The 12,396-nt window shown below is 37.5% G+C and overlaps 1 protein-coding gene across 4 annotated transcripts in view; it reads right to left on the minus strand.

Annotated features, from left to right (window-relative positions):
- ANO4 (anoctamin 4) overlaps positions 1–12,396 on the minus strand; it is a 514,881-nt gene that overhangs the window by 11,597 nt on the left and 490,888 nt on the right. For all 4 annotated transcript variants that reach the window (XM_037846690.1, XM_037846694.1, XM_037846691.1 and 1 more), the window contains 3 exons: positions 11,635–11,777; positions 4,870–5,022; positions 3,276–3,423 (listed from right to left, as the gene is read on the minus strand). In XM_037846690.1, the coding sequence (XP_037702618.1) occupies positions 3,276–3,423; positions 4,870–5,022; positions 11,635–11,777 (444 nt within the window). The remainder of the gene's footprint in view (positions 1–3,275; positions 3,424–4,869; positions 5,023–11,634; positions 11,778–12,396) is intronic.

Consider the following 12,396-nt stretch of genomic DNA (forward strand, 5'->3'; position numbering starts at 1 on the left):
AAGTTGATTGATTTGGGTGGAGCGCTTTTAATTTGGGGTCAGTTTAAATTGAAATGTGGCATGTTCACAGCTGGATTACATTGAAATAAGTAGGATTTAATTATGACTATGCATACTACCCCTATGACATTCTAATATTTGACAATGTTGCTCCTCTAATGAGTTCAATAATTTCTAAAGCATTTCTAAATTGGAAAAACAAAAGGCCTGAAAAGAACAATAGAGTGGCTGGTGGAGCAGAAAGCAAGATTCATGAGGAAGCATACACAAATATAACTATTTGAAAACGAGAAAAACAACCAACACATTAGAAGACAAAAGGTAGATCTCTAAATACTGAAAGTGGCAGAAGGTGTAAGTCAAAAAGTTTTTTAAAAAGTAGCCCTGGAAGACCTAATAAACTGAATTAAGGAAGCTACTAGATAAATTTTAATCACAATGAAACACTGTCTTAAATCTAGTCGGCTGTCGAGATTCTAAAGCTTTGATTCACTATCAACTGTACATAAATGGTCCTAATAAAATAAATAAATAAAATAAAAACCCCAACTACCCCAAACCCAAAACCCCACAGGTTTCACATATTTGGAGTTAAGGAATTGAAGTGACCATTTGGGCTTAAGGGCTGGTAGATTTACTGCAGGTTGAGCTAAATAACTACTCATTAACCATGGCCTGGGGAAAGCACCTGGCTAAGGAATCAGAGACCTGGCCCAGGTTCTCAATTCCTTAACCTCTCTTAATCTTCTTCTGCCTCTCAAAGTGAGGATAGTAATACATGTACCATTCCTAGGGCTGTTTTGAGAGTCAAACGTGAAACATGTGAAAGTTGAAGGAAGGGGAACTTTTTAGGCTAAATCAAGCATAAAATGTTGACAAGAGTTGTGTTTAGAAAAATGCCTGGTAGTATAACCTAAATCTTCAAATCTATCTTGAAATGGGATGGTCTGCTCATTAAAAGTTGCTAGATAATTAGTGTCTAATGGCCACACTGTTATTTTAGTAAAGAACATAAATGAAGCCTCTTCAAATATGTGGCTTGTGAGCTTTCCCCATATTCCTCCATTATCCATGCCTTAGTGCATTTACGCAGGATTACTGATGAAATTGGACCCAGGACAGGTGTACATGAATTCGGCTGACGTGGGTGATGTTTGGTAAGGAATTTGGCCTCTAAGGAGAGGTCTGGCCTTTCTCCAGGCTCCTTGTGGGTAACCTCTAAACCCTGGAATGTCCCCTAGTGAAAGAAGTGTCTTTGTTACTCATAGTGGCCTCCATCCAACTCTTTATGCTAATGAGATGACCGGGGTGGCCTTATCCAGAGTCTCATTAGGGTGGGACTGGCCATGCTAGACAGGCCAGGCCTGTGATTAGAGGGTTGGGCCTTTGATTCTCAGGCTATCAGTCCAACCTGGGAGTGGGGAAGGGGGCTGGAGATTTGAGTTCAACTTTGTGGGCATTGGTTCAGTCAATGTTAAGTGCAAGAAAATAGCTGCCTGCATTGGGAGTTGCCAGGAAGGACCGCTTTCCAAGAAAGGATTTTCCAGAAGACAAAACTAATTGACCTGCAGGGGCTTTCCCAGAAAATGGAACAATGGAGAGCATCTTACAGCACTGCAGACAAGCAACACCTGGTGATAAACCATTTTGGGTCCAGTAGAAACAGCTTCTAGAATGGACAAGCCTACAATACTAATCAATGTACTCTCCACTCGGTGAGTCCCGTAAGTAAAACGGAAACTTAATGCCAGCCATTCAGAACATTTCCTCAGTTGCTTCCATGTTTGCCCTATATAAGCTTCCGCTTTCTACTCCCTGGGCAGAGCTCCTTGCCACTTCACTGCTTGAATGGATTACTGCCCAAATAAACATTAAGAAAATTTAAAAAAATGGTTCAGTTTATCTTTGACAATAATGAGACTCCAATAAAAACTCTGGGTGCCGAAGCTAGGGAGAGTTTCCCTGATTGGCAATACACTTCAATGTGATGAGGATGGGGGGGATGACTGCTTGGGGAGGGGACACGGAAGCTTTGCATTTGGGACCCTCTTAGGCTTTGCCCTACGCATCTCTTCATTTGGCTCCTTCTTGTTTGCATTCTTTTTGCTATTAATAAAAGTATAATAGCAAGTATGGAGCTTTCTTTGATTCTGTGAGTCCTTCTAGTAAGCTATCTATCTAACCTGAGGGGGTAAGTGGAAACTCCTGAATTTGTAGCCAGTTGGTCAGAAGTGAGGGTGGCCCTGGGAAACCCCAAATTTTCATCCAGTGTTTGACGTAAGGGCAGTGTTGTAGAGGACTGTGCCTTTAATCTATGAAGTCTTAACTAATTTCAGGTAGTTAGTGTCTGAATTCTTGCAGATGGTACCTCATATTTGGTGGTATTTTACTTCCTGGGGCTAACTGAACTACAATGGCTGTAGGGGAGGAGTTAGTTTGGCTCAGACCAGTAAATGAGGAGGCAAGGCTGACTGGCTAGGCAGCACCCCATGTGGGATGATCCCATTCTGACCTACAGACATTAAATCCCACAATTAGAATTTTATTATTTTGCTTTAACCAAACAGGGATTTTTCTCCTGTTAAAGTATGTTAGGACTTCTTGGTTGTGGTAGGGTATAAAAATGAAAGCTAGGAGACATGTTATAATTTTGTCGAAGCTTTATCTGCCCAGAAACATAGCATCCTGGCACTTTGGGAGCCACTGAGGCAATGTCAGAGAATTGGGGCCCCCAGCGGATTTAGTCCACTCAGTTTGCCTGGGGTTATATAGACACTGCTCAGGTCAGTAGCCATGAAAGAATCACCCAGTTATTTATCCCACAAATACTTATTGATTACCCATTGGGCACTCAGCCCAATGTAAAATTTTATGTAAGATTTGCAGTCTACATATTACAATACAAGATGAAGCAGTTTATAATTGTCCTTTTGCAAACTCATAAAAATGGCATAACTATACACTGCATCCTGTACCACTTTTTTTGCTATACACATTAACATAACACACACTTCTGAATTCACAGCAGGCAGGGGCCAGGGAAATGATGAATCACAAGTCTCACATTGGATTTCATCTAAAAGTTGTCTGATTTGTGTGATGCCCACCCCTCTCAGCAGATCAGGATGTGTTTACTTTGACACATCCCCATCACAAGCCTTCTCATCCTGGGCTTGTACCCTTTCTATCACAACTTGGGGGCCTCTAGCTGAGTGCCCACCACCACAAAATGCCTAGGTGATGGAAATTTCATGATGGCTTTGAGGCAAACTTACTTTTGCCCAGCTTCTCCTTGGCCTGCACAAGGTCCGTACTTATAAGCATACACCAGACGAGGAATAAAGTCAGATGTTATCGCTATGACAAATGCATTTGTAATAACAGAGAGAATTCCAATGCCTTCCAGAATTCCATACCAAATTCCTGTTGAAAGAGAAAGTGTTGAATTAGTTCCAGGCACAACAGCAGAGGTAAGTAAGTATGAAAACAACTGGAGTAATTAATTTTCAATAGTCCTTTCCACGGGTCCTTTCATCTTCCCAAATAATTGGCACTTGGGTCCAGTAGTAAGAATTTGTGCTTGCAAATACTGTGCAAGGAGTTTCTGTGGGAGTGCCAGGGCTCGTGACTTCATAACCGAGGATCAGACATAAGTCAAAGAATTCTGGTCAATGATAAGGTATCAAAACACCATCTGCTAAGATGGGCAGATACAATGTCAAGCAGGTCACCAGACCGTGAACTCTTTAGTGGTATGGACAGAGTCCTTCCTGTTCGTTTTTGCAGGCCCAGTCCTGACACACTGTCCCAGAGTGGGTGCTTCCTAAATGCATGTTTGTTACATATAGAGGTTAAAAGGCCACTGTGATAGAAAAGAGCATTAGGGAAATGCATTAATCACAACATTGAAAAGATAGAAACAACCCAAGTGTCTATAAACAGATGAATGGATAAATGTGATATAGCCATACAATGGAATATTATTCAGTCATAAAAAGGAATGCCGTGCTGATACATGCTATAACATGAATGAACTTTGAAAGCCTAAGTGAAATAAGGGAGACACTAAAGGACGAATATTGTATGATTCTACTTATATGAAATATCTAGAATAAGCAAATTCATAGAGACAGAAAGTAGATTAGAAGTTACCAGGAGCTTGGAGGAGGGGGGAATGGGGATTTATTGCTTAATGAGATCAGAGATTCTGTTTGGGTGATGAAAATATTTTGGTAATGGATAGTGCTGCTGATAGCACAATATTGTGGCTACAATGCCACTGAAGTGTACTAATACGGAAAATTTTGTGATAAAAAAATTTATAATACAAAAAAAAAAGGTCACCATGAATCCAAAACATCCTCATTCAATTCTCTTCCATGCATATTGGCTGAGCACCTGTACTATGCTAAGCGCTAAATGCAGAAATGAATAAGAGATAATCTCTGATCTCAGGCAGCTCTCAAGAAGGCTACACCTTGTTCAATTCAATATCACTAATCAAAGATCAAAGGCCATCTCTGTTTTTGGAAAAACTGGTTTATGCTTTGTGTAACTCAGGTAAACATTCAGTGAAGAGCAAGATGAAAGTAACCAATTTTTAGATTCTCAAATCTTAAGATAAAAATAACCAAACTGGGAATTTATTTAAGCACAAATTCTCTAGCACTGGAAATGATAAATTTCCAAAAGGCAACTTTATTTCTTGTCTAATAATATTTAAGGTCAACATAATTTTTTTTTTTTGTAAGAATTAGTTGCATCATCTTACACGGAAACCATAAGTAACAATCTAAAGTTGGTGGCTGTTTCTATTTTATCCATTACATGGTTGGTCTCCTTTAAAAATCATACCCCAGTCCAACTTACCTATGTCTTTGGCCCTTGAAGCTAAAGGTCGCCTCCACTGTGTGACAAATTTATAAGCATCAAGTCGGATTTCAATTATGTTATTCAGTAAGGCCAGAAGTGGTGCTAGGGGAAAAGCTGCCACAAAGATAGTTGTGAATCCAAACTGAAGAACTAGAAAAGAAAAAAGGAAAGAGAACAACAAGTATTGGTTTTTAATAACTATTTTCTGAAGTATAATAACCTCAAAATGTCATTGTCTTAGCCCATATTTTCCTCAGTGTAGAAGCCCGGGGGACATCTCTTCCAGATAGATAACCAGGATACTCTCTGAGCCTGGAAGCAGTAAGTACACAACATACTGATATCACATACCCCTGACATGATGCACTGAGAGGTATACAACATTACTTCTGAGGCTTTCCTGCCAAATGGAAAACCTCAATCTAATCATGAGCAGACACCAGACAAATCCAAATCAAAGGACCTTCTACAAAACAACTGACCAGAACTCTTTAAATGTGTCAAGATTATGAAGAACAAAGCAAGCCTAAGGAACTCTCATAGATTGGAGGAAGCTAAGGAGATATGACAGTTAGATGCAATGCTGCATCCTGGAGAGATCATGGACCAGAAACGGATATTAGTGGGAAAATGGGCAACATTGAAATAAAGTCTGTAGATTAGTTGGAATTTCCTGGTTTCAATAAGTATGTAAGATGTTAACTTTAGGGGAATCAATGTGAAGGATGTATGGGAATGCTGTAGTATTTTTCCAAGTTTTCTGAAAGTATAAACTTACTTCTAAAACAAAAAGTAAAGAAAGGAAAAAAAAAGAAAAAGAGAAAAAAAGAAAACAAAGGAAAAAAAACAGAGGCTGTCTCTGATGCAGGATATGCTGTTTTTCAACAGGATAGTTGAAAAAAAAATATTGGACATCATGGATGCTAAAAATGTATTTGGCTAATGAATGACTGTATATTTTCTACTGTTTTTACTTTTTAAAATTTATTTTAGAAAGTAACAACAACAAAACAACTAACTCTTATATACCATTTTCTATGTACCAGGCACTGTTTTAAATACTTTACATATATTCACTCATTTAATTTTCATAACAATACTATGAGGAAGGTACTATTATTGCCCTCATTTTACAGGTAAGGAAACTGAAGCACAAAACAGGACAAGTAATTTGCCCATGACATATAACTAAGAAGCGATTCTACTCTGGGCAGTGTGGCTCTAGCCCTGCAGATCTGTCTACCTTGTCTCTGGGACACTGCCATCTCCAGGTGTCCCCTACGTTTGGTCACATTCACACACAGTGACTACTCTGGGTGGCTGTTCACCCATCCATAGAAGTAAGCATTCCCCTTTGTTTTCTCTTTGATTTTATCTTGTCCTGACTTCACCCTTTCCTTGAGTGAGTCTACTTACTCCCATGCCTTCATTACTACCTCTCTTGTGAGGATTCTCAATTCTACATCTCTAACCCGGCCTCTTCTTAAGGAATTATTTGTCTGTTGTTATGCTACAGAAACAACCACTCTCCAAACCGATCTCTCAATCTCATCCTTAAACTTGTTCCTACTTCCATGTCCCTCTCTACCCTGGAGTCCTCTAGCATGAAAACGAAGTCTCAGCTAGGGCAGCCTTCAGAACCATTCGTCTTCAAGTTCAAACAATCATCTTTCAAAAATGTCTCTTCCTTTTCTCCACTGTCCCTACTGGATTCAGGCTCTGATTCTCCAGACTGGTTTCTCTGCCTCAAACCTTTTCCCTACTTCCCAAATCACATTGCCATCATTGTGCCTATTACTCATCACTTCTCTGCTCAAAACTTTTCAGTAGGTTCTCAATGCATGCTGAATAAAACCCAAACTATTCACCATGTTATTCAGGAATCCCAATGATGTGGCTCCAAGTAAACTTCCAAGCCTTGGGCCCAAACTGCCCCCTACCCCAGACAGGTCTCACAAACGATTTACTCCAGCCACACTAGACTTCTGTTTTATGAAGACACAGAATATACTTTGTCTGTTAATTCAACCCTCCAGTGAAATTCTTTTCTTCCTTCAAGGGTAGGCTCAAGTGTGCGGTCTTCTGGAGCATGCCTTAAGTGTAATTAACTACTACTTCCTCTATAGCTCCCAGAACTCTACTTACACCTCCACCACAGAATTTTTTAATTTTGTCTTGATTTTAATTGCCTCTATACTTATCCGTTTCCCCTGTTGCACTGGGCTTCATGAAGGCGGGAATGGGGACTTCTTTAGGTTTCTGTTCTCTACATTCTCATGACAATGGATTTGTGCATGGAAGGTACTAAATAATGCTTGTTCAGTGACTGGCCTGCAATTACAATGAAGAAAAATCAGGAAAACAACAAACAAAACAAAAACCACAAACAAACAAACCCAAAACCTATCAAGAGCGATAGAACTGGAAGAGATAATTCTTACAATCACTAAAAGTACTGGATGTTATAGACAGAAAAATACAGAAAAATGACTCAGTGAAGAGTAATTCTCTAAGATTGAGTTTATAATGAAAATAACTGCAATTTAAAAGGAAAAAAAAATTTTAGTTCATTGGTAGTTCTTGATCACCTGACACTTAACAGATTTAATTATCTCATTAAATATCATGGCCATTTAATCAAATAAAACAATTTAATTCACATAGCACAGATGTGATTGACCTACATGATATTGGTCTTGAAGTGATTGGTTATGATGCCCATTAGCCCCTACTTTCTATATGAAGTTCACAGAAGAGACTTGGTGTGATAAAGAGGTAGATGAATTAAAAACAACTTTCTTTAGAAAAATATTTAAATATAGAAAAGCACAGAGAATTATGCAACAAACTGCCATGTACCCACCATTTAGTATTAAGTCTTGATAACATTTTGTCGAACCTGCTTAATATCTATCTTTTTAAAAATGAAATACATAGATTAAAACTGAAATCCCCTTTATTACTTCTCTTGACTGGTCTTCTCTCCCATCACAGAGGTAACCACTAACATGAATTTGGTATGTGTCCCTCCAGTTCATTTATACTTTTATATATACACAAATATACTTATATCAATAGACTATACACAGTATCTATATTGGGTAAACAAGATTGGTTTTTGTGTATGTGTCTTTAAAGTTCACATAAATTATATCATTATCTACATCTTTTTGCCCCTTTCATTTCACATGTTTTTAAGATCTTCTCAGCTTAATAGCTATGATCTAGTACCTTTTAAAAAAATTGATTTATATTCCAATATATGAATATAACCCATTTTGACTTATCAATCCTTAGACATTCTCTTTTCAAATATTATATTTTCCACATTCTCTCTGCTTTCCTTCTGGGACTCCTATTACATATATTTTACATGTTTTGATGTTTCCCATATTTCTCCGATGTTCTGTTACATTCTTCTAATTTTATCTCTCTCTGTGCTTCAATTTGGCTATTTTTCTTAACTTGTCTTCAAATTCACTAATCTTGCCTTCTGCTGTGTCAATATGCTATTAAACCTAACAAATGAGTTCCTTATTTCAGATGTGGTATTCTGCAATTCTAGAATTATTTTTTATATATTCTAGCTCTCTTTTGGAATTTTCCATCTTTCAAATCATTTTGTTGATATTTTCCTCTATTTTGATATATTAATCATATTTATTTGAAAGTCCTTCTGTGCTAACTGCAGTATCTGGATCATTCGTGGGTCTCCTTTTCCTCTTGAATACTTGTTACATTTTCCTGCCTCTGCATGTCTAGCAATTTTTTATTGTATGCCAGACATGTTAAGGCTCTAACTCAAGGGTCAGCAAACTATGGCCTGCAAGCCAAATCTTGCCAGACAAGCTGTTTTATTATTGTTGTTGTTATTTTTAATGGCCTGTGAACTAAGAATGGTTTTTACATTTTTAAATGGTTACATTTTAAGTGATTACATAAGTACCCATATAACAGATTGAATTTTTCCTATTGGCTCACAGAGCCTAAATTATTTCCTATCTATTCCTTTAAGAAAGTTTGTTGATGCCTACTCTGGATGATGTTCTTTTCCACCAGAAAGGCTTTCCTCATTTTGTTGTTAGGCATATAGGGAATGAGATAATCATGTCAGTCCATTCAGGGATTGAACTTGATTGGTACTGGGTTGCAGTTTTTGTAGAGCTCAGTCCACCTCTTGTTTGTTTTTGTTCCTTGACTGTAGACCTCTTGGGTTTTGATTGAGAACCTGATGGAAATCTATCTCTTCAGCCCTGAAAGACTGCAAGAGATTCAATTCTTCCCTTTGGAAGGTTTTAAGCTTAGTTCATTAGCCTCCTGTGCATCACATCTTCAAAATATTGCAGTTAAAGAATGACTTTACATAATGATAAAAGGGTTAATTCAACAGTAAGCTATAACAAGCTTAAATTGTATGCATATAATAAAATGTCTTCCAAATAAATAAAGCAAAAGTTGACAGAACTAAAAGGAGATTAAGACAAATCTACATTGGTGAATTCTTCCAAATATGTAAGGAAGACATAATAACAGGTCTTATACAAACTTTTTCAGAGAAGTTTTTAAAAAAGGAAAATTATTCAAACCACTTTAAGAGGACATCATAACAAGGATAGCAAATCTGAAATAATCATTACAGGAAATAAAAATGACTATAGTGTGATATTTTTCATGAACTTTTATTCAAACAAAATAAAATTTAGGAAACTGAATTCAGCAATTAAAGGAAAGATACTACATCATAACCAAGTAGGTTTTTTCAGGTTTGCTTTGCTGGTTTAGCAACTTTGACAATCAAAATCTATTAATTAAATTTACCACATTAATAGAATAAAGGAGAAAAAAAGTGACCATTTCAATAAGTTCAAAAAATTCATTTGATAGAATTCAATACCCATTCTTGATAGTAATTCTCAGCAAACTTTTTGGTAAAGGGCCAGATACTTATTATTTTAGGCTTTGTGGGCCATCAGTCTCTGCCACAATTACTCAGCTCTACTGTCATAGCAGGAAAGCAGACATAGAAAAATAGATAATATGAGAATGAACGGGTGTTGCTGTGTTTCAATAAAATTTTACAAAAACCAGAAGTGGGTAGGATTTGGCCTGCAGGAAGTGGTTTGCTGATCTCTGAGTGACACAGATTTGGTTACAAGTGTGTGTAAATTTGTGAAAATTCATTGATCTGTACACTTTTGATTTATACAGTTTCTCTTTATATTTCAATGAATTAAAAAAAATAGCAAAAGGAAGCCATTAAGAAAACAACAAAAACAATAAGGATGGAAGTAAGCAGTTAGGATTCCCCAGTCTGCCTGTGATGCTTTTGTGATTTGGTTCATGCTGTCAAGACACTGCAGTATTCAGAGCACTGCCAATCCTATCATATAAAAGCTTCTTTTCAAGGACTCAATATACCAACATTATTGTTCATTTCATTCTTTATGGGAAGAGAGTCCATTAAGAGACATCAAAGTAGTTAGCTCTCTTAATGAATTCTTTTTATTAAGTTTTATTATTAATGCTCAAATTGATTTCTTCTCCAAGTTATACCATTCTGCCATTCTATAACTGAAATTCTAAAAACAGCAATAGAGACTTAGGACATAAGCAATCTGAGAAACACTAAGCATCACTTCTAGCACTTTCTTAGTTTTCAGGTTTGTGCAGAAAGAACTGCTTCATTCTGAAGTAATGCATCTTACCTACCCCACTCCTGTCCCTATTTTATAAGAATTTAACAAATCTACAAACAAAACAAAACACCAAAAAAACAAAAACAAAAACAAAAAAAAAACCCTAAACCAAAACTCAAACCACTGAAACAACAGAAAAGATATATACACTCAATGTAAATGCATCTGCCAAGGGATTTTATTAGCTTCCAAAAAGATATTATGGATTATTTTCCAGGTTGATAAGGAGAATAGGAAAATAATAATAATAATGACATAGCTAATGCATAAAATGCACACTAAATCCTTTCCATGCTTTAACTCATTTAATCCACACAAAGACTCTATGAAGTAGTTACTCTTATTATTATCCCCACTTTAGAGATGAGGAAACTGAGACAGAGAGATTTGATAATAGCCCAAGTTCCCACAGCTAGTAAGTGGCAGGGCCAGGATTTTAACCCAGGCAATCTCCTTCCAAAGCCCACGCTCTTAGGTATATGCTAAGACAAATACCTTGAGTCTGACTGCAGAGAAATCTGTTTCCTTAAATTAAATATGGTGGTGCTTAAGCATTCCTCGCTTCCAGCCACTCCTCACCCAATAGAAATGGCCACTCCCACTCCAACCCTACAGATTCATATCACTTTATTGCGCTTACTCCTTATACCTCTGCCTTTCCCCCACTAGCTAAAGAACTCTTTTAAGGCTGGGACTGTGCCTTATTCCTCTTGGTATCTCCAGTGCCACGCACAGTGCTGCCTGGCACACACCATGGATCAATCAAGGTCTACAGAGCGAGTGAACCAATCACTTCACAAGTGATGATTCCTTCTTTGGTTCACCGAGTTTTCAGTCTCATTTGTGTTTCCTGGTGACTTATTACAAGGTTCAGGACACATTATCATGAAAAGTTTGAAATGACTAGATCTTCAGCACCATCTCTATGGGTTGAGTTTCTTAAAGCAAGACACTCCCCAAACACTGATGGTCCTTTAGATAATGGATGCATGTTTATGGAATGTAGCTACAGATAAAAAAATTTACGTTTATAAAGGATAATGGATAAAGTAGAATATTTTCATACTCATTTCCAAGTATTCATCAAAGAGTCCATATGCATTCATGGGCTGAAGGTTGTAGTCTTTTTCCCACTGTGGGAAACTTATTTTCCTTTCAGGGCCATGTTCTTGTCGTAGTTTTCTTCTGGTCCACCAATTCTGAATTAGCCTGCACAAACAAGATCAATTTCTTTTAAAAAAATTAACTGGTCATAAGTCTTTAAGTGGTTAGAAAGAGGAGTATCAGAATACACAATCACAGTTTAAAAAGAAAATCAGGACAGGTTACCAAGGAAATAAAGCCTCTGGTTTGGAAAAAAATAGCAATGGATTCTACACTTCAAACATTAGTATTTGCTAATAAACAGAATGGCTGATGAACTTATTTTAACCATTCATGTAACTTCATCAGGTTGAGTCTTGCCTTTGGAGGAGTGGTAGGGGACCGAGAACATCTATAAATGGATCCTCCAGCACAAAGGTGACACCCAGATAACTGAAGATAGAAAGATTCGGTCTAGGTGGCTTACTCTAGAACACAAGAGCAGTCTTACCAAGTGGTGCTGACCTGCAACTTCAGGGGCCTAGAAGATCAGCAAACCCACCAAATGTATCCTCTCTCAGCACACAGATGCCTGCAGTTCCACAACAGGACTTGCCTGCTTTTGGCTCGATCTTGACAAGCCTGAATGTCTATTAAAATGCATCTCGCACTGGGGAGGTTAGCACATTAATCCTTATTAGTGCTCAGAAAGCATCTCATGATATGGGAGAGGGTTGAAGTCCCT

This window comes from Choloepus didactylus, chromosome 8, assembly GCF_015220235.1.
Source record: "Choloepus didactylus isolate mChoDid1 chromosome 8, mChoDid1.pri, whole genome shotgun sequence".
Taxonomy (NCBI): Eukaryota; Metazoa; Chordata; class Mammalia; order Pilosa; family Megalonychidae; genus Choloepus; species Choloepus didactylus.